At 40.6% G+C, this 27,795-nt stretch overlaps 2 protein-coding genes across 8 annotated transcripts in view; one reads left to right on the top strand and one right to left on the bottom strand.

Moving 5' to 3' along the window:
- Vps54 (VPS54 subunit of GARP complex) overlaps positions 1–9,484 on the top strand; it is an 88,711-nt gene extending 79,227 nt beyond the window's left edge. For 4 of the 5 annotated variants that reach the window (XM_052734731.1, XM_052734732.1, XM_052734729.1 and 1 more), the window contains 3 exons: positions 2,795–2,902; positions 4,913–5,007; positions 8,150–9,484. In XM_052734731.1, the coding sequence (XP_052590691.1) occupies positions 2,795–2,902; positions 4,913–5,007; positions 8,150–8,255 (309 nt within the window). In that variant the 3' untranslated portion in view covers positions 8,256–9,484. Of the gene's footprint in view, positions 1–2,794; positions 2,903–4,912; positions 5,008–8,149 lie in introns of those variants that run through there. The other variant, XR_008217424.1, reaches the window with a different exon arrangement.
- Positions 9,485–10,052: 568 nt separating this feature from the next.
- Ugp2 (UDP-glucose pyrophosphorylase 2) overlaps positions 10,053–27,795 on the bottom strand; it is a 63,557-nt gene continuing 45,814 nt past the window's right edge. For all 3 annotated transcript variants that reach the window (XM_052734733.1, XM_052734735.1, XM_052734734.1), the window contains exons 4-10: positions 22,542–22,727; positions 21,255–21,388; positions 19,695–19,992; positions 18,717–18,914; positions 16,686–16,928; positions 11,632–11,736; positions 10,053–10,500 (exon numbers count right to left, since the gene is read on the bottom strand). In XM_052734733.1, coding sequence (XP_052590693.1) covers positions 10,393–10,500; positions 11,632–11,736; positions 16,686–16,928; positions 18,717–18,914; positions 19,695–19,992; positions 21,255–21,388; positions 22,542–22,727 — 1,272 coding nt within the window. In that variant the 3' untranslated portion in view covers positions 10,053–10,392. The remainder of the gene's footprint in view (positions 10,501–11,631; positions 11,737–16,685; positions 16,929–18,716; positions 18,915–19,694; positions 19,993–21,254; positions 21,389–22,541; positions 22,728–27,795) is intronic.

The raw sequence follows: 27,795 nt of genomic DNA, 5'->3' as shown, positions 1-27,795 counted from the left end.
AGAGGACAACCAAGAGGGAAAACCTAGGAGGACGTAGTGCAGTAGGGGGTTTGTAGTGGGGGATGTGAGATGCCGCAGAGCCAGGAGCAAGGGAGCCAGGAAAGTTACTGTTTGGAAGTGAGTATGTTTTAGTGATTCTTTTTTTTCCAAAGAGAAATTTCAGAAGAATGCTAAGAGTAAGAGAAGGTCTCTTGGGTGGTGGCGAATTAATATTGGGTTTTGTTTTTGTTTGTTTGGTTGGTTGGTTTTTCGAGACAGGGTTTCTCTGTGTAGCTTTGCACCTTTCCTGGATCTCGCTCTGTAGATCAGGTTGGCCTCGAACTCGCAGAGATCCGCCTGGCTCTGCCACCCGAGTGCTGGGATTAAAGGCGTGCGCCACCACCGCCCGGCTTAATATTGTGTCAAGTTGAGGGATTGAACACTGAGACAGTGAAGGTGAGATGGAAAGCATGCTACCATTAGGGAAAACAGAGATGAAGAAGGGTTTAGGGGGACAGATTAGCCATTTTAGGGGTGACCAAACAAATGACTATAAATGGGGTGGCTTAACAAGAATCCTCAGTTCAGGGATCATATTGGGGACTAAGGGGTCCAGCCCCTCGATAGTCCCCTCCCAGGGTCCAGAAAGAATCTACAACCAGCTGATAATTAATCTTTGATGAAAAGAAATGATTCTATGTACATGAAATTCCTTAGTCCATACACTCTATTCTTCTGAGTCAGTTCTCTCTCTACACAGTTTCTGTTCTGCTCTCATGTCTAGCTCCTTTCCTGCCTGATTTCTCCCTACATTAATCTGCTGTCCCCTCTAAGTTCTATCTTAATTCTCTCATCTTAGTTCTGCCCCATCTAGGTTCTCATCCATCTAGTTCTTTCCCATCTTAGCTCCTCTCTCATCTCCTTCTTTCTGTCTTGTTCTTCCTTGTTCTTCCTCATCGTGTTCTGCCCCATCTGACTCTTCCTCATCTTCCATCTCGTTCCTCTAGTCCTCTCTTCTCACCCTTCAACCTAGTTCTTCCCCATCTCAGTTTGTTCCTCTCAAGTTCTTGCCCATCTAGTTCTTCCATGCTCTTTTCTCTTCTCCGTCTCCTTATTCTCTCCGTTCTCCCTAAGTCTCTCTGGAATCCAGTTATAAACACAAACAATTGCAATCCTTTGGCCTAGCAGTCACCAGGCTTGAATTCTACGGGGTCATAAAGGTAGGCAAGAATTTTCCTCAGGCAGTGACCATCAGGCTTTCTTTTACAACCCAAAATGGGAGTGGTAAAAGAGGAGGTCAACTGAGTGCTAATGACCGGTTAGTATATGAAAAAGGGGATCTGTGTGCTCAGTCTACATTCCGAGAAGTGGTTAGGTAAGAAGTTAGGGGTCTATTAGTAGGGCTGTATAAGAAAGGAGGGTCTCACCCTAAATTGCACAAGAAATAAAGCTATCCGCCTGACCTAGGAGACTGGTGGTGTTTCGTATGGCCTTAGATGCTTGATAGGAATTTAAATAAATACACTGTTAGGAGTTCTTGGAAGCACGCAAGAAAATCATTTTAGGAACCAGCTATATATATGTATATACACACACATACAAAAGCTAAAATATCGTCAAGACTTCTTAAGCCATGGCTTGACCTTTGGAGAAATCCTTGACTTTTCCAAGTAGTAGCCTTTGTGATAGTAGCTGAATTCCATTACATTTTCCTGTGGCTTGCAGCAGGACCATAGGCCAGACTCTCTCTAAAGGCACCTTTCTCTAGTGTGTGGTGTTTGCTGAGTCCATGGCGTTCTTCACCTTGAATCCATCACCCCAACACCTGCATCTGTCTTCCTGTGTCTGAATCTCTTCTACCACTAGGATAGTTTGAAAACAACATCAGAACTCCAGAAACAGTAATGAAGTTCGTTGAGGAGGCAGAGAGCCCAGTCACCAGATCTTGCCAGTGGTGTTATGAAATGGGGCAGCCACTTGGGAACATAGTTTCATATTTCCTGATTAGTTAAACATGGAGTCCAGATGACCCAGACTTTTGCTAGATACATGTCCAAGAGAGCAAAAGTAATATCCACATCAAAACCTTTACACAGATGTTCATAACGGCCTAATTCATAACAGCTCCAATTTCCATCATCTGACCAGTGGTGGAGAAAATGTCGTCTGCTCATAGTGGAACATATTCAAGCCATCAAAGGGATGAAGTATAGTTGCATGTCATAACAAGAAGGAGCCAGGAAAGAATTAAGTAAAGAAGCCAGCCTCAAAAGTCACATTTTATGATTCTGTTTATATGAACTAGATAGGAATCCAAGGAGCTTTAGTTTAAACCCAAACAGTTTTAAGGTTGGAAGCAGCCTATGGTCTTAGCTACTGAGCTGTTTATCTCCCATAAAGTAGATGAAGATACTGACTAAAAGTTTTTCAAGATTTGTATAGGTAGTACAAACCTCAGCTGAAGACCTGAGCCCTATGCCAGAGTTAGATGTATGGAGGCACACAAAACTCAGCTCAGGGCTGGCCGGTGGTGGCACACGCCTTTAATCCCAGCACTCGGGAGGCAGAGCCAGGCCGATCTCTATGAGTTTGAGGCCAGCCTGGTCTATAGAGTGAGTTCCAGGAAAGGTGCAAAGCTACACAGAGAAACCCTGTCTCGAAACCCCCCCCCAAAAAAAAAAATAAATAAAAGCACAAATAAATAATAAAATAAATAAAATTAAAAAAAGAAAAAGAAAACTCAATTCAGGGAATGTCGGAGACACTACATAGTCCAAAAGACTAAACGTAATTCTCATTCTTTTTCCCTTTCCAGTACGAAGTGAAAGCTCCTGTTCCTTCCCCTTGTTTCAGGAATATTTGTAAGCAAATGACAAAAATGCATGAAGCTATATTTGATCTTCTTCCCGAGGAACAAACACAGGTGAGTAGTAACTCTGGAAACCTTCGTTATTTGAACATTTTATATCCATACCAGTAGGAGAGTTTGTACATGTTTTTGATTCAGTTAAGTTCGGTTCATGTTTGCTGTCATTTTTTTTAGGTTGCTATATTGATTAGTGAGGCATGGATGAAAGGTTTTAATTTCAAAATGTCTTTTGTTTTGGCAGTTGAAATCTAAACATAGATCTTCCATTCACCCACTGTTAGAGGTCAAAACTTCTACTACTATCACTCTTTACGTTGTGAGTGTGAAAATCAGAGTTGGCATCTATCATTAAATCTCTAGTGTTATAAATTGAGATTGTAGTACAGATCAGGTGAAAGAAATTAGCGATGGAGTGAATCAGATTAGCATATACATAAGTAAATCATTAACACTTATTAGACAGACAGGAGTGATCTGTAGTGAAAAGGGCGGGGATATCTCTCAGCTATGACAAAGGATAGGAAGGGAATAAGAGGTCTCTCCCTTCCTGCTGCGCCCCTGTCCCTGACTGTGTCCCCCAGAAGTGTTACACATTTACTCTTTGGGATGTCTATGTCCCTGTGCCCTTTTCTCTGCCCCAAACCACAAGTCCAGAATTTGATCCCTTCCTCATTTTTATTATCTAATTTAATTCCCTTAAACTAGATGCTGTCATTTAAGCCCAGTTCTAGAATGGTGCCCTGTTAGAGTCTAAACGAGTGTGTAACAGTGGACTTACCTTCCATTGGGACTTTGGTTATCCAGAACTTGGTTTCTGTGCTTCGGGTATGCATGCAGATGGTATGGGGGAGGGGCTTCTTGGTGCTCTGGGTGTCCTTGCATCTGCTGCTCGTCTTTCTTGTGCCCTTGTACTTCCATTCTGTGCCAGCTTTACATTCTTCCTGCTTTCTAGGTTTTCCTTAATCACATTAACCTCATAATTAAGCATCATCTCCCTCCCTTGGGGCTTAGACTGAGGGGAAGACAGACATGACTACCCTGAAAGGTCATTTTCTTGTCATTTCTTGTTAGCCAGCCATCCTTCGGTTGTGTGGTTCTCCTGAGAGATGCTAACCATGTCTGCTCATCCCAGGAAGGGCGCCAGGAGCAGGCCAATGGAACAGTTCCATCTAGGTCCACTTGGTGATCTATTGCGTTTATTAGGGTTACTTATAGGGGCATAGGTGACTCAAAAGCAGCTGCATCACTTAAAAACCACCCAAGCATGGGTGATAGCTCAAAGCTGCATTCCTGGAGCTCCCTGAACAATCCTTGAAGCCTGCAGGGAGTTCAGGAGTCTCCCAGCAGCTGTAACTGCCTCTGTACCTGTGGGGAGGTATATGCGACCTTGGAACTCTGAGCCTCCTGATCTGGGGAGCTGGGTGGGCCTCTCTCCCCACTCTAGGAGAGATGTTTCAGTCCCGAGGAAATGGCTGCACACCTCAGCCAACAAGTAAGATTCCCCCGTCTCTCTCTGGCTCTCTCTCTGACCTGCATTTGCTGAGTTCTAATCCACGAGCCTGAGAGTCACATCAGGGAGCGTCTGTCTGCTGAGGTTCAGGGGTTACAGGCTTGTATGTTCCTATTACCACTTGAGCACCAGCAACCGCCCAACCCTCCCCAGGCGCCTTTATATATAAATAGATGATGTTAAATTATCTCTATAGATTAATCATGTAGGAGTAGCGTTTACCTCTCCTGTCTTACTCCCTCCCCCCCACTAAGTTCCTGGTTAAACTTCCCACTACTTTGTATTATTTTCACTTCCTTTTGACTCTCTATGTAGCCCTGAGAAATTCTCCTAATATACACAAAGGCAATTTTACTGCTAAAAGAAGTACTGCTGAGTGGAGAAAAGAACTTTTGTCCAACTGCAGAGAAAAACCATAATGAAATAGAAGCTCAGTACTTCAGAACATCCTGAAAGTCAAAGATTTTTTAAAAAATGTTTCTCCATATATTGATAATGGATACTTCTATCTTCTGTTTCAGGAGAACTATAAGCAACTTTTATTTCTTTTTCAGATGTTATTTTTAAGAATTAATGCAAGTTACAAACTCCACTTGAAAAAGCAGTTGTCACACTTAAATGTAATAAATGATGGAGGACCTCAAAATGGGTATGATTCTTCATCTGTTTTCACCACGTGCTCCCATACTGCGTTGCATGTCATTCTTCACGGTATGCTTTCTGCTGTCATGGCACTAAAGAAGAAAACCATGAAGTCAGCAGCGTTCGTTGTCTTCTTGTGTGGACGTGCCTCTGTATCTTCCCACTGTCTCTGTGTTAATAAGGGTCGTCTGTTCAGCTACTTGCCGAACCTTACAGACCCTCAGTGAGGCAGTGTGGGCTGGTGGCTGAGTAGTGCTGCTCTGTCCAGACAGGACTCAGAGCTCCGCTCCAGGGCCCTTGGACTAGGGGAATGGCCTCATTTATAAAATGATGAGGGTTAAAATATGCCTTATTTTGTAGGGCTCTGAAAAATAATCTATTATTATTAAACAGTATTATATTTTAAAAACCATAGGATTCATATTTTACAAAGTGTGGGTTAAACTCCAGCTCTGCCACCTACTAGCAGCTCATATATAAAATTTTGAACAATCACTTACATTATCTAGGCCTGAATTTTCGATTTTTTGTTTGTTTGTTTGAGTTTTAGACAGGGACTGGCTCTTGCTATGCTGACCAGGCTGGCTTCCAACTCAAGAGATCCATTTGCCTCTGCCTCCAATTGCTAGTATTAAAGATTAAACGAACAAACAAAAAACCCTTTTCTTCCTCTTATGAAGAGAATTAAAGATTAAATTAAATAAAATCTGAGGCTGGGGATATTGAGCAGTAGAGACTTGCCCTGGCTTCTGTCTCTAGCATTGTGAAAATGGGTGTGTGTGTGTATTTTATAAAAAGTAAAAAGCACCACCCACTTGTTAAACTTCAGTACAATTTTCTTGGTGTGCCATTTATTTATCTTAAAAAAAAAATTTATGTGTCCGGGTGTTTTACCTGCATGTCTGTTTATGTACCGTGTACCTGCCTAGTGCCCTTGGAAGCCAGTAGAGCATGGGATCCCCTGAACTGGAGTTAGAGTTGTGAGCTGCCATGTGGGTGCTGGGAACTAACCCAGGTCCTCTCTAAGAACAGCAAATGCTCAGAACTGCTGAGCCATCTCTCTGGTGCCTGAATAACTACCCTATGAATGATATGAACTATTGATTAGAGGTAGTCTGTTGTGAAAGCAAAATTAAAAAGCAAGAGAAATAAATTATTTCTCTTAGAAACCAGAGGTTTCAGGGCCACTTTAGAAGCAGAGGTGAAATGGTGAGAGGAAGGTCTGCCTTGGCATTGTGTAGGGGAACCAAGCATGCCTCCTGTTATTCCTTGTGTTGAACTCATCCGTCAACGATGAGCTCTGCTTAGTCACACTGATCTCCAGGGGCGACTGGAAAATTGATGTTCTAAATGAAGTCACATAGAATCACACCTACCTGCTAGCTAGATGTTGTTCATGATCCATTTTCTTGCTGTGAAGCCATTTAAATAAGTTGTCTGGTCAAGCATTTTATATATAGACCAGGAAATTATGACCTTAAGGTCATTAATTTTCTTCCAAATCTGGGTTGTGAATGGTTTAGAGACATTGTTTACTTAGTAGTTCATTTAAATCACTGCACAAGATTAAAGGCTGGAATAGGTAAAATTCTTAATCTAAACATTCCCAGTCCAGAATGATCTGTAGTGTGTTACTTTCCTTGTTGGTCACTCGGAGGAGCAGTCAAGGAGGGAAGAACCTACTTTTCTTAAAGAGGTTAGGAGTTTGAGGTATACCACCAGCATTTGTTGTATCCCAGCAGAAGACCAAGCTGCTGTAAGTGACTGTACCTAAACCACATGTGGCTGTTAATGAGTTACTGGGAAACCACATTGAAAGCTAAGTATTTCGTATATACTGGTCCCATTCTATATTGGCAAACTACTAAAAACTTGAAAGTCAATCATAATTATACTTTATTTGCCCATCTATAAAGTGCAGAGTTTTTTTCAAGTGAATTAAATTATCCCTATCACTCATACTATACTACAAAAAATTCTGCATAAAGGTTCTTTGGTGTTCCTCTGAGGCATTTTGTGGGTGGAGCAAATCCTTGCTCAGCTGACATTAATTTAAAGATTAGTTCTTTTTACAATTCACATCTTCCATTTGGGTTGGGGAGATAACTCAGTGATAGAGCAATTGCCTAGTAAAGACTGGAGTTCAATCTCTATTACCTACCTCCTCCAGTGCATCACACACTCTTGGCATGTGTGTGTGTGTGTGTGTGTGTGTGTTAATGCTGTAAGAATTCATTTTACAAACTTTTCTGAACCCTAAAACATACCTGAATTGAAAAAAAAGAATGTGAATAAAATAGTATCAGCATATCAGCATTTAAAACAAACAAAAAAATTACACTTCAATTTCCCAGAGTCACAGGCTAAGCAGCTCCTGCTTTCCCAGTTCAGGGTCTAAAGGAAATGTTCTGGTGTAGGGATTAATCTGATTGTTACATTGTTTGTGTATTTTGCTGGAGATGGAATCCACAGCCTTACTCTTGCTAAGCGAGCACTCTACTGTTGAGCTATACTCCCAACCCCAGTCCTCGGTATTGTTCGATACTCAGTAGTGCTTGCCTAAGAACCCCAGCTTTCTCTGATCTGTAGGCACTGCCAGGAAACCCGAGCTTTCTTTGCGCTTCCCCTATTGTAGCTATACAAACACACTGTAGTGACCACCAACTGAAATCACTCCAGTTTAACTTGTTAATTTCTCCTTTAGTTCATGCTTTTTAAAAATAAATCTGATTTTATCAGGCAGAATTTCTAACTGACTACAAAAAGCATTGGTTTATTCCTTTTCCAAACATCAAATCAGTATGAAATGGCCCTTTTGATAGTGGGAATCTGCCAAGAGAAATGTCAAGCTTGTCATCCCTAGTAATTCTGAATTTAAAACTCCTCGCACGCCTTTAATCCCAGCACTCGGGAGGCAGAGGCAGGCGGATCTCTGTGAGTTCGAGGCCAGCCTGGTCTACAGCGCGAGATCCAGGAAAGGCGCAAAGCTACACAGAGAAACCCTGTCTCAAAAAAAACCAAAAAAAAAAAAAAAAAAAAAAAAAAAAAACCAAAAAAAAAAAAACTCCTCTAGCAGCTAGGCTAAGCATCTGAATGTTGCTTCTTGAATTATCTGTACATTTTAAAGTATCTTTCTCCCTACTCTCTAGGTTGGTCACAGCGGATGTAGCTTTTTACACTGGAAATCTTCAAGCCTTAAAAGGCCTTAAAGACCTGGATCTAAACATGGCCGAGATCTGGGAACAGAAGAGGTGATGACAGTCTGGAGACCACGTGTTTCTGAAGAAAACCTGGATGCCTGGTGTTTTAGGAACTGAACCTGGGACCCAGAGTGAACTGAGGCGGGGAAGGGAAGAGGAGGGGTCAGTGTTGGGGGCTGGATTCAGTGGGATCTTCAAGGAATGCCATTTTCGTGCATCCTTCAGTAAGGAGTAACTGATCAGGTGTCTATAACATTTTCATTCTCTCTGGAAACAGACTCAGGTTTCTTTGGACCAAATCCAAAAGAACACATAGCTGTAACACAGCTGTAGCTGCCTAGAACGCTCTGTATACTTTATATTAAAATGCTCTACATTTCTTCCAGTGCAATGAGATTCATATGGTGTCCCACCTTATTTAATGATGGTACAATTGAAAATATTAAAATCTTAGTCGACCTCTGGAGAAAGTTTTCTCTATGAAAGTAAAGCTGTTTGAAAAATTATTTTTTTACAGATCTTTATAAAAAATAAACATCTTTTGATTGCTTGGATTTAGGAATTCAGTTTTTGTTTTAGTGACTAATGTCAGTTTCAGGTTTCGTGTGTTGCATATTTAACCTTTTCACTACCACTGTATGTCACTGGGTAAAGCCTCAAACTGCTAAATATATGGAAGACTGATTATAAGGAATAAAGAATATTTGCATTTACTTATGCAACTACTAATTTAAATACTTTCCAGAAGTGAGATACACAAGGCTATGGTTTAATAGCTGTATTTATAAAAGAACCTATGAAGGGTTTGGGGTTGTATTTTTGTTTTTTCTTTGCTTTTTGATTTCTAGTGGAGGCAAGAATACATATTTATATAATATGACTACTTAGGAATTCTCATTTTAACATTTAGATAACATGAAATATGGCCCTCTTGGATTCTTGCTTTTAAGTTACTTTTGATATGTATATAAGTGAAGACCAGGGATAAATAGAACTTTTAAAATACAGGCTGCTGTGTCGGGGCCAGAAATGTAAGGTCAATGAGTAAGCGATTTACGACTTTAGAATCGGCAGCACTATACAAATGAAAGTGCCTGTGCCTCACGCCCAGAATCTTGCCTCACCCTGTCAGAGTGCCTAATCTTGTGGTGATACTGTACAATGAAATAACCTTATTTTGTTGGTTTTTTTGTTTTGTCTTCTCAAGAGGAATCTTTTTTTTTAATCATTACAGAGGTATGTCATTGGTTCTTAAACTGTCAAAAATAAAGATGTAAAAAATCATCAGACTTAAAAGGCAACTGTTTTCAATGGTGCAGAATACAGTATACTTTAACACAGCATTTTCAAAACAAGTGTGGAAGAACTGGAAACATGACTTGATTAGAGAAAGGACTGTGTGAACTACCAGCAGACCTGATTCCAAAGGTTGTAAGTATTTCTAAGTGATAACAAGTGTAAGAAGTGGAGCTTTAATGAAAGGGAACTTCTAATGAAGTCATTATCCTCTTCAACACACTCTTCCAGAACACAAGGTTGGGAAAGACATGCTCTACTTTTGCTTACCCTACCCATTCAGCTGGGAAAAGAACTTTGATTAAATGTAGAAAGCATAGCAGGGACCCCATTTTAAAACCAGATGAAGTACACCAAATACCTTCAAGTTCAGTTCCTGTGTCAGTAACAGTGTCTGTTTACTAGTGTTAGAAATGAAAACACACAAACAGCAAACCTCGAGTGGGCAGCTGACTGGCTAGTGAGCAAACGTTCCAGGAAACTGTCCACACTGAGCAAGCGTGCACTGCTGTCTCCTGCGGCTTCACACACAGCACTAGACGCACAAGGTAACAAGTGGATTGTTGTATCACTTTATTTTTAAAATCAAAGGCAATTCAAAGTGACCACCACTCAAGCTTCTGTTAAAGATCTGCCGAGTTGGCACAGTTCTAAGATTAAATAATATTGCACTTTAAGATGAACTAATCACTAGGCTCTTCATCAAAGAAGGAAAGTATTGCTCCATTTAGGCTTTCCTTAGGCTAAAAGCAGATTGCAGAAAACTACTTTAAAAATCAACACTGCAGAGTACAGCACAGTGAAGTACCTGCTTATTTGAGCATCTTAGAGGACATTTTATTGTAAGAAACTCTTTAGCCCATAATTAGTATAAAGTGAATCTGGAAGCATTTGTCTCAGTGGTCCAAGATTCGAAGATTTCCAGATACAATCTTGTTCTCTAACACTGCTCCAGGGGGGATGTCGATTCTGTCACCATGATTTGCAATAATGATAACTGTTCCCTAAGTGAAGAAAAAAATCGAGATTGTAACTTTAAATTTCAACTGAAACATGCAACTGGTTATCTTAAAATCAAGCTCATGTTCAACAACTCCTTTTACAGTGTAGTTGCTGTAAATGTAAGATTAAACATGAAAGGTCAGTAGCCTCAGAAATACGAAATGTGTCCATCTTTCACAATCCTAGGAGTGGTTCTAGACTTCTTAGAGGTGGCAGACACACCAATGACCCGTCTCAGGCTCACTTGCAAGGCATTAGTCAGTCTTCTTAAGGAAGTAAAGGGTGCCCGGCTGATATTACAGAGTTGGTTTTGTTCTGTGTCTGTCACTGCACCTGCACACGCGTGTGGAAGACCAGAGGCAATCTCAAGTGCGCCCCACACCTTTTTTTGACAGGGGTTCTCGATCTCACTTTGCTGTGAGGCAGCAGGTGAGACTGACTAGCAGGCTGCAGGGATCTGTCCATCTGCTTCTGCAGTGCTGGTGGGATAACTCATGTACCACTGTGCCTCTTTTTGTGGGCTCTACAGGTGTGTTATCTCCTTGGCCCCCTACTCCTTCCTTTTTTGTTTTTGAAGTTATTGGAAACATTTCTTATGTCTTAGTGTGATTTTTGATTGAGCAGTATACACAGTGAAGTTATATTCACATATAATCTTGTTTCAACACCTTCACTGAAGCAAATGGCCTTAATACAACACTTAAAATATCAATACAGGGTTTTTATTAGATCATGTACTTAGAAAAAGGAAAGTGTATCTTCAATTGTGAGCTTTAATTATCTACCCTCTTCCTACTTCTCAACAGGAATAGATGATTACTATAAATGAAGTTTTCCTACTTTCAGAGTATCTGGAGTGAGCTAATGATCATAATGCTATATAGGGACTATTCTGAAGACCATCCCATTTCACTACTACCTAGTGTTTCCTTTCTCATTGATGGCTATATTCCACAAACTTCCTCTCCTGATTATGTTTGTATTTTAAGTGGTTATGTGTCTGGATACATTAGTACTAAAATACAGTAGATCATCTATTCACACTAAGAATTATTCCTTAATGAAGGTAAATTTAGAACTAGAAAGTGAAGCCTATTTTATAAGCCACAATAAACATGACTCATCATACAAACCTTTAATGAAACATTTTTTCCAAATGTTACATCTCCTGAAACAGTGAGGTGGTCTAATTCCAGCATATCAGGTATACTTTCAAACCTCCTTAGGTAATCTTGAACCTTTGAGAAGAAGCAGAAAAAGTATTTCAGACAGCAGCACATGAAACTACTAGAGCCAGAGGGCTCCGAGGACTTCACCTTTCACATGAGCACAGCCGTGCCAACACTCCTTAAGGATTTTCTCTCATTTCCAGTTCTGACCTCTGCTCTTGTGTACATACCTTATTGCTGTTTTGCTTCTGTTCATACACTGCTCAGGTACATTTCAGAATTACTGTTTGCATTTCTCCATCTTGATTATACTTCTGCATTCTTTATTTAACTATCCTCTTCAGCTACATCCCATACACTTTCCCTTCTCTCTTGTTTTTTCTCATCTTTCCTAACCACCTCTTTGCACTTGTAACCTAACAGTTCGTAGCTTTAAGAATCTAAGTCTGTGGACCCTGACAGTACCTCAGCCTTCCCTCCTAGCTACTTTACTCGCCTCATTTTCTTTTCAAAGTCAATTCTGTGGTGATTGAAATGAGAATTGGCCCCTGTAAGCTCCAGTATTTGAATCCTTGGTCCTGTACCAGTCCACAAACCCAGCCCTACAGAAAGTACTAGAAGAAAAACTCCAACCCAAGGAAGTTAGCTGCACCTTCAAAAACACAGGTGATAGATAATCTCACATCAGCAAAACCCAAAGAAGGGAAACACACATACTACCACCACCAACATCAAAACCAAAAAATAACAGGAATCAACAATCATTGGTCACTGATATACCTTAATATCAATGGACTCAATTCTCTTACAAAAACACACAGGCTAACAGGATCCATCCTTCTGCTGCATACAAGAAACACCTCAACCTCAAAGACAGACATTACATCAGAGTAAAGGGTTGGGAAAAGATTTTCCAATCCAATGGACCTAAGCAGCAAGCTGTTGTAGCTATCCTAATATCTAACAAAATAGACTTTAAACTAAAATTAATCAAAAGAGATGGAGAAGGACAATTCATACTCATCATAGGAAAAAAATCATCAAGATGAAGTCTCAATTCTGAACATTTATGCTCCCAATACAAGGGCACCCATATTTGTGAAAGAAACATTACTAAAGCTTAAATCACATATCAAACCCCACACATTAACAGTGGGAGCCTTCAACATTCCACTCTCATCAATGGACAGATCTGCCAGACTGAAACAGACTTAACAGAGAAATAAGGGACCTAACAGATGTTATGACTCAAATGGACTTAAATATCTACACAACATTCCATCCTAACAAAAAAGAATATACCTTCTTCTCAGTACCTCATGGAACCTTCTCTAAAATCAACCACATTGGAATAACCTGTATTTTATCAGACCACCATATGGCTTAAAGTTAGATTTCAAAAACAACAAAAATTACAGAAAGCCTACAATCATGGAAACTGAATAATGCTCAACTGAATCACCATTGGTGAAGGAAGAAATAAAGAAATTAAAGACTTCCTAGAATTCAATGAAAATGAGTGTACTACACACCCAAACTTATGGGACACTATGAAAGCAGTGCTAAGAGGAAAATTCATAGCACTAAATGCCCACATAAAGAAGTTGGAGAAATCTCACACTATCGACTTAACAGCACACCTAAAAGCTCTAGAACAAAAAGAAACAGACACACCTAAGAGGAATAGATGCCAGGAAATCAAATTGAGGGCTGAAATCAATAAAACAGAAACAAAGAGAACAATACAAAAAAATCAATGAAACAAAGAGTTGGTTCTTTGAGAAAATCAAGAAGATGAACAAGCCATTATCCAAACTAACCAAAAGGCAGAGAGAGAACATCCAAATTAACAAAATCAGAAATGAAAAGGGAGACATAACAACAGACAATGAGGAAATCCAGAGACTCTTCAGGTCATATTTCTAAAACCTGTACTCCACAAAATTTGAAAATCTAAAAGAAATGGACTATTTTCTGGATAGGTACCACATACCAAAGTTCAATCAAGGCCAGATAAAAAATTTAAATAGACCAATAACCCCTAAGGAAATAGAAACAGTCATTAAAAGTCACAAATAATATAAAATACCTTGGGGTAACTCTAAACAAGTGAAAGACCTGTATGACAAGAACTTTAAGTCTCTGAAGAAAGAAATTGAAGAAGACATCAGAAAATGGAAAGATCTCCCTCCGATGCTCGTGGATAGGTAGGATTAACGTAGTAAAAATGGCAATCTTACCAAAAGCAATCTACAGATTCAATGCAATCCTCATCAAACCCCAACACAATTCTTCACAGACCTAGAAAGAATACTCAACTTCATATGGAAAAACAAAAAACCCAGGATACCTAAAAGAATCCTATACAATAAAGCCATCACTAGAGGCATCACCATTCTTGACCTCAAGCTCTACTACATAGCTATAGTAATAAAATCAGCTTGGTATTGGCATAAAAACGGACATGTGGACCAATGGAATCGAATTGAAGACCCTGACATTAACCCACACATCTATGAACACCTGATTTTTGACAAGGAAGTCAAAACTGTACAATGGAAAAAAAAAAAAAAAGCATCTTCAACAAATGGTGCTGGCGTAACTGGATGTCAACATGTAGAAGATTGCAAATGATCCATACCTATCACCACGCACAAAACTCTAGTCCAAGTGGATCAAAGACCTCAATATAGAACCAGTTACACTGAACCTGACAGAAGAGAAAGTAGGAAGTAGTCTTGAATGCATTGGCACAGGAGACCACTTCCTAAATATAACTCCAGTAGCACAGACACTGAAAGCAACAATTAATAAATGGGACCTCCTGAAACTGAAAAGCTTCTGTAAGGCAAAGGACACAGTAAATAAGACAAACGACAGCCTACAGAATGGGAAAAGATCACCAACCCCACATCTGACAGAAGGCTGATCTCCAAAATATATAAGGAACTCAAGAAACTAGACACCAAAATAACAAACAATCCAATTAAAAAATGGGCAACAGAGCTAAACAGAGAATTCTCAAAAGAAGAATCTAAAATGGCTGAAAGATATTTAAGGAATTGCTCAACATCCTTAGTCATCGGGTAAATGCAAATCAAAACGACACCTGTCAGAATAGCTAAGATCAAAAACACTGAAGACAGCTTATGTTGGAGAGGATGCGGAGTAAGGAGAACACTCCTCCACTGTTGGTGGGAGTGCAAACTTGTACAGTCACTTTGGAAATCAGTATGGCTGTTTCTCAGAAAACTTGGAATCAATCTTCCTGAAGACCCAGCTATATCACTCTTCAGCATATACCCAAGGAATGCTCAATCAGGTCACAAGGACACATGCTCAACTATGTTCATAGCAGCATTATTCGTAATAGCCAGAATCTGGAAACAACCTAGATGCCTCTCAACCAAAGAATGGATTAAGAAAATGTGGTATATATACACAATGGAGTACTACTCAGCAGTGAAAAACAATGACATCATGAAATTTGCAGGCAAATGGATGGAACTAGAAAATATCATCCTTAGTGAGGTAACCCAAACTCAGAAGACAAACATGGTATGTACTCACTCATAAGTGGATACTAGATGTAAAGCAAAGGATAACTAGACTACAACCCACAACTCCAGAGAAGCTAGGTAATAAGGAGGACCCAAAGAGGGACACATGGATTGTCCTGGGAAAGGGGAAACAGATGAGATCTCCATGAGTAAAGTGGGGATGAGGGATGAGCAATGGAGAGCAGGGGATGGGGGATGAGAACATAGGGGGAACAGGATGGTTGAGCTGAACAGGGATGGAGTGGGAAAGCAATGAAAGAGATACTATGATAGAGGGAGACATCATGGAGATAGAAGAAACCAGGTGCTAGGGAAGTTCTCAGGAATCCCCAAGCATGACCCCAGCTTAGACTACTACCAATAGTGGAGAGGGTGCCTGAACTGGCTTACCCCAGTGATCAGATCAGTGAATACCCTAACTGTCATCATAGAGCCTTTCTCCAGTAACTGATGGAAGCAGATGCAGAGATCCACAGCCAAACACTAGGCAGAACTCCAGGAGTCCAGTCAAAGAGAGGGATGAGGGATTCTATGATCAAGAAGCATCACGATCATGATGGGGAAACCTACAAAGACAACCAAACCAAACCAATGCGAACTCATGAAATTCAAACCAACAGCTGTGGAGGCTGCATGGGACTGGACTAGGCCCTCTGCATAGCGAGACAGTTGTATAACTTGATCTGCTTAAGGGGCCCCCTGGCAGTAGGATCAGAATCTATCCCTGTTGCATGAGCTTGCTTTCTGGAGCCCACCACCTATTATGGGACATCTTGGACCTGCCTCTACTAAATGTACCTCCTTCCTTCTTGTAAGAGGAAATGGGGGGTGGGTTGAAAGGGGGAGGCTGGAGGGGCAGGAGGAGGGAAGAGGGGGATCTTTGGTATATAAAACGAATAAAAAAAAATTTAATTTAAAAAAAAAAGGAAACTTTTAGGTAGAAAGATAGCAGAGAGGAGACAGAAACACAGGATAGCTTGGGGAAGACCTGGATCAAAATCCACCAGCCCCTTCTGTCTCATCAAATAATGCCAAGGGGTGGGGCAAAAGACCTCCCCCTTACTAGATCAAAGCATACTGCAGTCAAGTGCAGACTCTTCCAAACATCTGGTAACCACGCCCGTGGTCAAATCATCCCCTTATGCAGCCCTGCTGGGTAAAGCAAGCTCTCACTAGGAAACCTATGTGGGTCTCCACAAATCTCCATATCTAGCAACTGCCAAGAGAGGACAAGAGCACAATACATATTTATTAAACTAGTAATAACCCTTTCTGACTGGTGAGAGCAGTAGTAGTTATCTTAGAAGAGACAAAATAAAACGTCCCCAAATCAAAGCATTCTTTTCTACTCTCCAGAGCACCTACACATTACAGTCAATTCCTGCATACCAACGATAGAGGGATACAAAAGGTCAACAGTGAAAAATAATTCTCTAATTACCTTTACAAATTACCTACCTTGGTAAAAGAACTTCCTAATTTAACCAAGGGTACTGTAGGAAATTCCCGCTTTTCACTCATGGTCAAAGATCCTGCATTAAGGCTATAGAGGTTTGACATCACAAGCAAGAGATCTGACGTGGTCTTCACAGGCAGAAAACGACTTCTTGGAACATTAATACCTAAAGAATTCTCGAAACTTTTAATTGCAGCTCCAACTGCAGTTTCTAACTGAATGACATTCAGGCCTCCATCCAAAGTCTATCAAAAAAGAAAGAAGAAAAAAGGAGGTTGGGTAAGAGTGGGAAAACAGAGGGTTTGGGGCTTGTTTGGTTTTGTTTATTTGTTTTGAGACAGAATCTCAGGTATCAAACTCTCTATGTACTGAGGACAACCTTGAACTACCTCCTACCTCCACTTCTCCACTGCTAGAACTAAGAGTTTATACCACCACACCCAGGAAACACAGACTTTATACACCCAGCTTTGTTTCATGTGTGATGTCAGTACTTGGAAAGTTGCCAGTGGTCATGTTAGAGAAGCAGCAGGTGGCAACTGAAGTTCAAGGTGTCAGCCCACCAGGAGGAAACTCTGATGGGTCAATCTTGTTTAAGTAAGTCTATGAGACTACAGACCCCAGGATGTCTTTTGCTTCTGCTGTACCTTTACATGTTTGCTGTTCCAATCTTTCTCTGGTATCTGGCATGATATGAGTGATGTGGGGAGACACCCCACACACACACTGCCTATAATGTAGTGTGTTTATCTCACCAAAACATCCAATCTACTGGGTATATTTATCTGTGGATTGTCAAGAAGATGATTCCTTCCTAAACTGTACTGTCTAATTGATATAATAATGTTAGCTTATAAAGAGTTTCAATGAATAAAAATAAAAACAAGGAAATGCTACACAGTCAGGGCCTATGAGGTCCCCCTATGAAGTTGCTTCAGATCACAGCTCAAATTAATGTTTAAAAAAAAACAAACAAACAAAAAAAAGAACACCACAACGAGCCAGGCTGGCTCAAATTCCTTTAATGCTGAGATATGCAGTCACAGGTTCTGGTATGCATCATTAGCTGAAACAAAGCTTCCAAATAACTTCAGATTAGACAAGATGACTTGTTAATAGTTTTTAGGATAAACAATCCCAGAAAAAAATCTAGAGTTCACAAGGACACATAGCTGAGCTAATGATCTATTATTCTGTGACAAACTACTTAGATACACTGCATGTGAGTTGTCAGGATGACTCTGTTTTTAATCTTGTTAGGGAGATTAAAAAAAAAGTCTTTACCTATAATCATTCACTTGAGAAATGGAATGTGACTCTTGCATTGTCTGAAAGATTTTTTTTTTTTTTTTCGAGACAGGGTTTCTCTGTGTAGCTTTGCGCCTTTCCTGGAACTCACTTGGTAGTCCAGGCTGGCCTCAAACTCACAGAGATCCGCCTGGCTCTGCCTCCCAAGTGCTGGGATTAAAGGCGTGCGCCACCACCGCCCGGCTTGTCTGAAAGATTTTGTTGTGGTATATAAGCGGTGGAGGGCGAGAACAACATGAGAGGAGAATTAAAAAAAGGAAACCATCAAGAGTAGTGTCCTTTTCCCTAATCCCCTCAGATACCAAAGTCTCAGCTATGCCAACGCTATGGGTTTCCCTTCAAGCCCTGTGGGGCCTGGAGGCTGGCACTCAGGCTGCGACAGGAAGTGGTTTCATAGAATCAAGAGAGCTGACATTAGCCAAGAACTTATATTATGCTCCATATGTGATTTTTTTTATTTTTTTAAGTCTCTTTACTTGAGTGAGCAACATGTCTATTTTTCAGTAAAGAGCCCAGGGTTGAGAAAACTTACTCAAGATTCCTACAGGAAAATGGCATGTGAGTATAAAAGCAGTAATGAACTTAGGAGGTCCTTTCAGCTTAGGGTCAAATCAGGAGCCCATCACTAAGATGAGTCCAGACCTGGAGAACCTGACTAGCCAGAGGGAGTAGGCAGGTGTCTGCCTTTAGAAGCCAGGGAGCCCTGGACTGTGATCGTCCCTCACCTTTGGATTCACAATGATTTCCATGTCAATGGCATTCTGTTCCTGCAGTCTTTTAACTGCTGCAAGAGAAATCCATAGGTTGTTTGTGTTAAATATTTTAAATTTTGACACAGACTTGAATTCATCAACATGTGCTTTTGGCACTTGAGCGATTTCCACCAGTCTCAGTTTGCCTTCGTACTGAGTGAGTGTCCCACCCTAGAAAAGCAGAAAATCATGAATGCTTCCAAATCTTTGCAATCAGTCATACCACACTGATTATGACTTTTGTAGAATTTCCTAGAAGACACTGACTATATAACCTTCTAATACCCAGAAACACATTCATGATTCAGATTGTTACTTTAAATACTCAGTCTATAATTAAAGCCTTGGGGAGTACACCAGAGTCCTCCTCCCCTTCCTAAGGTCTGCTACAGGAACATTCCTCTTATTCCCAAACCACTACCCATCACCACACAGTTTAGTCCTACAGACAACACCAAATATGTAGTGTTCAATTTATACTTTGTACTAAACAACTGCATTATTTTTATACAACTATAAAGACAGTGCACTGACAAAGTACATATAATACATAAAGTATGCATATATCACATATACACATTTTATAGAAATAAATTTCCATGAAAGGGATGACATAATAAAATATGCCAAACTTGAAGAGTAGTAATGGTGTGAACAAATCTGCTGTGTGTTTTCATATTTCACATTGTTCCATAGAAACATATGAAACTTTTAATTTAAATTACTGACACAGATTTACACTACTATTAATTCTGGGCTCATGATACACACTGTTATCTTAGAACTTAAGGTACCTCACAGAATAACATCACAATCTCTTAAAATGATGTTAAGTAAATAATAAATATGTTGTGCATAAAATAGAAACTTATAAACCAGAAAAAATATTTTAACTATATAATTTATCAAATGTAAAAACATGAATCTCCAAATTGATTCCTCAGTATTTACCTTTACATCTGCTCGTGTTTTATTTGTGACTTCCATGACAAATTCACAGCGCTTCCCATTGGGTGGGTTCATTAGATGATTAAGAATATAAAGATCCACTGTGGCACCCAGGTTATCTATGTTAGACACAAAAATATACTCTTTGCCTTCTTCTAGAAAGGTGTCGAGCAAGCCAGAGTTATAGAAACTAGCATAGATGTCTCCATGCCCTGGAGGGTACCAAGCTTCTGTACTTTCCCCTGAGTAAGACACATCCTTTGCTACAGGAAGTAAGGATTCCTTATTAATCCTTGGGTACCTTTAAAAACAAAACAAGAAAGTTCTTTATTTAGTGTACCCCAATCCTTCAAGTAAAACAACACATTAAAATTAAACAAGGGCTGGAGAGATGGACCAATGGTTAAGAGCTTGCACTGTTCAGTTCCCAGCACCCTTATCAAGTGGCTTGCAAGCTCCTGTAAACCCAGTTTCAGGGGATTTGACGCCCTCTTCTGGCCTCCTTGGGTACCTGCACTCGTGCACATACCCACACACAGATATACAGAGATATATATAATAAAAAATAAAACAAAAATCTTTTTAAAATATTAAAACATCCCTCCATTTCAGAGACTTTCAATACTAAATTATAGGTGAATCCTTTTAAGATAATCTGTCATTATTATTTTTTAAAAAATACATTTTCTCGATAGTTATTCAAGGGAAGTTTTCCATGGCCATACAAACAGGAAGACACTTCATATTTTTAAGGTATTTTTTACAATTCTCTAAGAGGAAGGACTCAGTAAGTAAATATTTTTAAACTTATTAGTTCTTGTGCCTGAAGATCTATGTGAGGCAGTCTGCCCACTCTTAAACACAGGCATCAGGGGTTGCTCCCCTTCCTTGAGCACCCAGGTGTCTGCACACGGCTAAGAGCTGGCAAACAGGAGAGGAAAGTGGGAAAGAGCACGTGGACAGCCCACTAGGAAACAGGCAACACACACTATGATTTTAAAAAAAGTGATGTGAAAACAGATTTCAAAATACCAACAAACTGAACTTGTGTCAAACTGAACAGTGTCAACTTTAGACACTGTTTCCAAAACGTTTCTGTAGGCTGCTGTCTATCTACCTCTAACTAGAAAGCTTGTCCACCAATCATCTGAATTCCTTTCTACTCACTCTACTTCCCCCCAGAGTAGATGTTTTTCTCTAAAACTTACTTAAATTTCCACAGGTTTATCTACCTAGGTGAAGAAACTCTCCCACAGTAAAGATGCTTAGTATTGTCTGCAGGAAGTCACCCACCTGACTGGAGACCTTAAACACGTGAAGACTTTATAAGCTGCCTTTAAATATCTAGGACATAGAATAAGATCTCAAGCAGATCCCCTGAGAAACTGGAAATTACAGAACCAAAATTTATAACCATCCCATGTTTATGAGCCTGTATTTAGTTTTAAAGGTGTCAAGTTCTTGCATGGATTGACCTTTGCTGCATGAGGCCACTGTGTTGCAACAATAAAGAGAATTCCCAGGGGTCAAATCCCACCAGCTAGTTATTTTTATTTCCGGTACCTGCTTTGATTGAAGGTGTAGATTTTCACACGGCAATGATTGTACTTCTGAAGTATTTTTTTTGTGTCTTCATCCGTGTTAAAAGAATTCATTAAAACAAGAGGGACATCTGTATTGTAGGTTTTGTTCAAATGCTGAAGAGGAGAGTGATAATCAGATCATCCAGACTCACGTTCTCTGACTTGCAATCTAAAACTGTCTCTTCAAGGGCTAATCACAAAATGTTTAAAACCTGACCTATAACTCTCTCTGGGTTTATATATACATATATATACATGTACATTTTACATAAGTAACCACTTGGCATGAGCCAGACGTGTGGGTAAGCAGTTCATCAAGTATTCATTCAATAAATCATGGCCCTTTGGAACAGAAGCTACTATCTGTATTTCATGGCTAACTCAGCTGAGGCCCAAATTTGGCTGCTCAGGACAGTCTGCACTGGAGCTGTGTGCACAGCCAACAGTCCTGGCCTGAAGGCAGACAGGTGCTAAATAAGCGTTTGCTCTTGTATCCAAGCTCTGTGGGGTGAGAACACAAATGCTACAAAGTCACGGTCTCCTGTCCTCAGGGTGAATTTCAAACGTCAATCACACTTCCACTGAAATCTTCTCAGTCTCTCAAAGGAGGCAACACAGTAGGGAAAGAGACTCTCAGAAACCAGACTGTCTTATGTTCAAATTTGGATTCTGCTTTACTAACTAGAAGCCTTGCACACTTGTGAGTTGTTGAGAGGAATAAACGGGTCACTTTGGAGACGGTGCTTAGCAAAGCTGGTGCACAGTGACTACTGGGCACACATTAGCTTAGCTGCTGCTCGGGTTGTGACTGCAGTTGCCGGCCAGACTAGGGAAACAATGGAGGAAAAGACAAGGTCTCTGCACCATAGGGTCTACAGTTAGAAATTTTGTCAAAGAAGGAAGCCAAGAATAGTTCTGCATCTACCACATCCTACCAGATGTGAGACATCATCCCCAGCTTCCCCAAAGGGATTAAGTGAGAAAACTCGAGCGTCATGAAGGTTGTCACTGAGAGAAAGTAGTTCATTCAGGCAGATCAAAGGAGAATCTGAACAGACTCAGGTTTTCAGTAACTACAACTGCTATGTAAAATCAAACTTTTACATCTTAAGGATATACCCTTACAAACACCCCCCACACTAACAAAGAGACAAAATAGCACTCTTTTCGACTAGCTCAAACTCACATCCACATTTCCTAATATAGCACTTACGTTAGTGTAAAAACTAAACCTACTTTAGTATGAGAATGGCTAACTACTACTCACTTCGATTTGCTGAACAGTAAGATCCAAGAAGGTGTTCTCATTTCTTACACCAATCAGACTCTTGGGGCCTTTGCAGCCCATGCTAGTTCCCAAACCACCATTGAGTTTCACCACCACCAGTTTGTTCAACACAGAAGATATATTATCAGGCAAGCCTCTGGCCTTTATCTTTTCATAGGGTTGAATCTGAAAGAAAATATAAAATTAGACACGTCATTTAAGTAGCTTTATAAGATAGGAAAGCCAATCAACCCCAAGGTTATTTTCACGGTTCCTTCAAAGTTTTGTTCTCTCAATGAAAAATTACAGCAAGTCCACGTGACAATTTCCCTTGCACAAAGTAGTAGCTCAATGTTTAATTACTGTGGAGTCACAATGCACAACCATTTGTCTGATTGGTGTGAATATCTAAATCTTGAATTATCTTAAGATGCTATTTCCAATCTTAATCAAAATATCAAATAAGATACCGAAACCTCATCAAGTCTAAATATTTTAGGTGCATTATATTCTACTTCAATTCTGGAGAATAATACATTATTAATCATATACTATTTTTCCTACCACAGGAGGCAAAAAACCAACATACATTTATCTGTTTGTTTCCCATATTTCCCCATTTAGTCGTAAGAAACCCAGCCGAAGGTGGTGGGACAGGCTCTCAGTCATAATTCTAGGTGTGCACAAGCACAGCTCCTTCCTCAGAAATTTAACTTGAGGATGTCACTGTCCTTGTTCTAAGAACTGCCCTGGGAGGGAAGGAGAGAACGAAGGCTGAGGCCCCACCCCTCTCTGTCACCCCAGCTGTGAGCACAGGGCCCCACCCCTCTCTATCATCCCAGCTCTGTGAGCACAGGGCCCCACCCCCTCTCTATCATCCCAGCTCTGTGAGCACAGGGCCCCACCCCCTCTCTATCATCCCAGCTGTGAGCACAGGGGCCCACCCCCTCTCTATCATCCCAGCTCTGTGAGCACAGGGGCCCACCCCCTCTCTATCATCCCAGCTCTGTGAGCACAGGGCCTTTGTCTTGAGTTTGTCCTTTAAGCACAGAAACAGTAACATTTATAGGAAAGACCCACGTTTTTGTTGTTGTTCAAAGCAGAGTAACAAGTCTTACATCTTATAGCAAGAATGAAAACTTTTTATAAGATCACAATGCATTTTCTATCCACGTGTGAAATTTTTGTTATTTTGCTTTAATAGGATAAGCCCTCAAATGTCCTCTTTAGTTCCGTTGCAGTAGAAGATAGGTAACATAAGTAGCCAACCAGTTGTTACTCTACAGACATCAGCTGTCATTTGCTCTGTAATCTGTAAACGTGCACTTGTGTGAGGTCATTTTGATTGGAAGAGGAAGGACCCGATCGGCTCCCTTCTTGTGACCTAAGCCTTGTAGGCCAACATCTCATGTGTTTGATGAACAAACTCTTTACATAATTCTTGTTCACAGATCTTTCTACAAAATACTCATTTGTGACGTAGTTCTTCTAACTGCCAAGTGTAGATGAAGACTCTCTTACTTGCTGTAAATACTAAAGAAAGTACTCTTCTCCAAGGCTTCCTGCTGAGAAGCTCACTATCACCCACTCTGAATTAATTCTCAGTGTGGTAGGATGGTCAGTTTTCCTCGTAAATGCTGCGTATGCTTCGGTAGCTGTTCTCATCCATGAACCAAAAGAAACAAACCACAACCACAACCACAACCACAACAACCACCACAACCACCACAACCACGGAAGAGGCTGAAAGGCGCTCTAAGGAAGACAAAGTCCCAACTTAAGCATCACACCATTAAAAACCAAGAGGAGATGACAGAGACAGAGTCTTCTGTGCCTTACGTCACAGCGAAGTCATCATCTTCCTAACCCAGCAGTTACCGAAATCACCTGAAATAGGAGAAGGCTACCATGACACAGTGGCTTCAGACGGTCTGTTACGGCAGGAGATTTTTCTTGGGCTGCGTGTGTGTGTGTGTGTGTGTGTGTGTGTGTGTGTGTGTGTGTGTGTGTGTGTGATTATATTCTAAAAAGTTAATTGTTTTCCAATTATTTTGCAAAAGCCAGTAGCTTCCATTCAGCAGTTACTTTCACTTCCCACACCAAGAACTTTGCTGCAAATCCAGTTGTTACATTCATTTTAGGTCGAACTGATACCTCAGAAATATTCTTATTTAATTATGGCTCTGGATATGTATTTTAAAACTCAGAGACTTATTTGTCTCTGAACTTATGAATACAACTGAATCATACTGTAAAATAGGTACACCATCAGCACCACACATATTGTGGTATGTTTTTCAATATTTGAATATTCTGATGCAAAAAGAGGCAACTATCTAGATGTAAGAACAGTAAAAAACTTCCTGTGATGGAGCTGGAAAGATGCTCGGCAGTGGGCAAGAGCTCTTCCTGCTCTTCAAAGGACATGTGTTCAACTCTCAGCACCCACATCAAGTGCCTCACAGCTGCCTGTTACTCAACACCAGGGGACCAATACTCTCTCTCTTCTGGCCTCCATATGCACGCTCGTGCGCACACACACACACACACACACACACACACACACACACACACACACACAGAGTCAAAATAGAATGTTTAAAAAGAAAAAACATTACAACTGATGATTTTATGTACAATAATGTTTTCAAATATTTAAGTTAAACTTGGAAGCATAATAAGACAAAAATTCAATGTATAAACAAGTTAGAGATGTTTAAGAAAATGTAATTTATATTTTTAGCTGACAGTACTTGAAATGCAATTAAATAATAATGTCAGGAAGGAAACAGAATTTGGATCACATCTTCATTCTATACGCTAAGGAATTCTTTGGAACACTAACATTCCCATTAAATAAAGAACTTTGGGATCCACAGTTAATCTTTAGCTATTTAATTACCATTAGGTCCATTTTTTTTCAAGAATGTATGCTAAAGGAATTTTTTATTCTATAATGATGAATTAAAAACCAAACACCGCCGGGCGGTGGTGGCGCACGCCTTTAATCCCAGCACTCGGGAGGCAGAGCCAGGCGGATCTCTGTGAGTTCGAGGCCAGCCTGGGCTACCAAGTGAGTTCCAGGAAAGGCGCAAAGCTACACAGAGAAACCCTGTCTCGAAAAACCAAAAAAAAAAAAAAACCAAACACCAATCTCATTGACTTACAATTTTTCCACGAGGAAAAACAAAAACAAAACAAACAAATAAAACACAACAACTTCAAAATCATGGATGTTCATGATAAATAATCTCTGATCCATACACCATAAAGTTTGTGAAGCAAAATATTTAGAGATAAGAGTTACCCACATCCTTTCCAGTAATTAAACTTCAAAACACTATACTACTGGGTGCAACAGTGCACTTCTGTAATCCCAGCATTCAACAGGCCGGAGGACAGCAAGTTCAAGGGCAGCCTGGGCTACATGCTGAAGACCTGTCTCAAAAGTGAGAAAGCGAGGCACAACAACAAACAAGAATTGGCTTGTAAGACTAATTCCTCGGAAGCGAAGTGAAGGAGAGCGTGAAGGAGAGGCTAGGAGGATGCTAGAGGAGAACCAGGGTGCAGAGGGCTAAGGGAAAGGAAGGGCAGAGGGAGGGGGCAGAGAAGGGAGGAGGGCAGGGGAGTCAATCTGAAGATACATGAAAAGGCCTTAAGGAAACCAGATACATGATAATACTAATTTAAAACATTATAAACTCTGGGGCATGGGCACTCACAACTCAAGGCAAAAAAAAAAATTAGTTAATATTTGATGCCTGAAGTTTTCTGTGAAGTGTTATATCCTAATCAGTATCAGTGATACACCTACCTGTCTCAGTAAGGCTGACTCTTAAAGAAGTAAAGACCCTACTGAGGAATTTGTCTATAAGGAAAAGAATCTGAGAAGAACCATTAAAGGACAAGGAAGAAATCCACACAGTAGTGAAGAGGGAGGAAATGAATGCCAGGAGTGTTGGAGGGTATTTCGCTGCTGGGAACCTCCAGGGGAGCACGTCTGTGACTTATGCTTCATGACTTAACCCCCCCTCCCCCAAACTCCTCACCACACGCACGCACGCACATGTGCATGTGCGTGCTAGGCAACAAACTCAAAAACTGATGAATCTAGTAACTATTTGATTCCAAGAAGCCAGGATATTTTTGTCTACAGTTTACTGCAGGTTTTAACTTATTAGTTTATTAGGGAGTAGGCAGGAATTTCCATCATATAAATCATCCGTACAGAACAAGTGCCCTGTTCATGAGTGTCCACACCCTCCACCAGGGGAGCTCACCAAACAGTTCCACAGAACTCAGTTTAGTTCAACAACCCAGGGGTGTGGCGGTGGTGTCAACGTTGGAACACTGCTTAGCAGCAGCTGGTTACACTGGACACACCCAGTCACAGCAACATTTTAGACCCTGAAGTCGAAATTCCTCAGTAGGATCTTTTTTTTTACAGACTGGTAGGTGTCACTGACAGTACCACACAAAGAAAGAGTGACGGTCCCTTGACATCTGGAGAAGGTAGATTATGTCTATATAACTTAGGAGACAAGACATCACAGAATTTGGTCTTCCATGGTCCTTCTCAGCTTCCTAAGAAAACACAGAAATACACTGCGATACACTGGCTGCTGTTAGGCCACAGCAGAGACGAGCCGCCAGATGCAGCCTAAATGTGACTCGCACTGAGTCACTAAGTGTGAACCAGCTTTGAGCTTTCGGTCCTAATTGTCATGTCTCAAAGAAACCAAGGGCTAGTCTCACTCAGTACCTGTGGAAGCAGTTACAGAAGAGATTTTGGTTCCTTATCATCAACAAAAGGCTGGAATGTAAGGTCTCAAACCCAGGACAAATCTCTCCATGCCTGTGGCTCCTCCCAGAACTCCTCACCCTGCCCGCCCTTACCCTAAACCTCTCCCTCCCAGGGGCTGGGCTTCCACCCCCCATTCCCCGCCCCCCAGGCCTAGTGCCTATATCACTCAGCTATTCTGGCTACACTGGTCTCTTGGTCTCTTGGCCTGGGCCCCCTTTCTTGGTCGATGGCTCCTTCTCTTGCTCTCTCCTCTCATGGTGGGGTTTAGTCTGCCAGTCACGTTCAGCCTGGATCTTCCCTCTGCCTGCTTTCTCCCTTATATCTACAACAAAAATCTCCAAACTTTAGAAGGAGCATGTCCTTTTATTTCATTTTTTCATTCATTAATCATTCTGCTTCTCTGTTTTTCCCCAGACAAGAAAAGAATTCACTGTTCTAAGAAGATAAGAA

This window comes from Peromyscus californicus, unplaced genomic scaffold (assembly GCF_007827085.1).
Source record: "Peromyscus californicus insignis strain IS unplaced genomic scaffold, ASM782708v3 Scaffold_13__1_contigs__length_99412109, whole genome shotgun sequence".
In the NCBI taxonomy this organism is placed as follows: Eukaryota; Metazoa; Chordata; class Mammalia; order Rodentia; family Cricetidae; genus Peromyscus; species Peromyscus californicus.
Note: the sequence above shows the minus strand (reverse complement) of the source record. Positions and strands in the feature narration are given on the sequence as shown.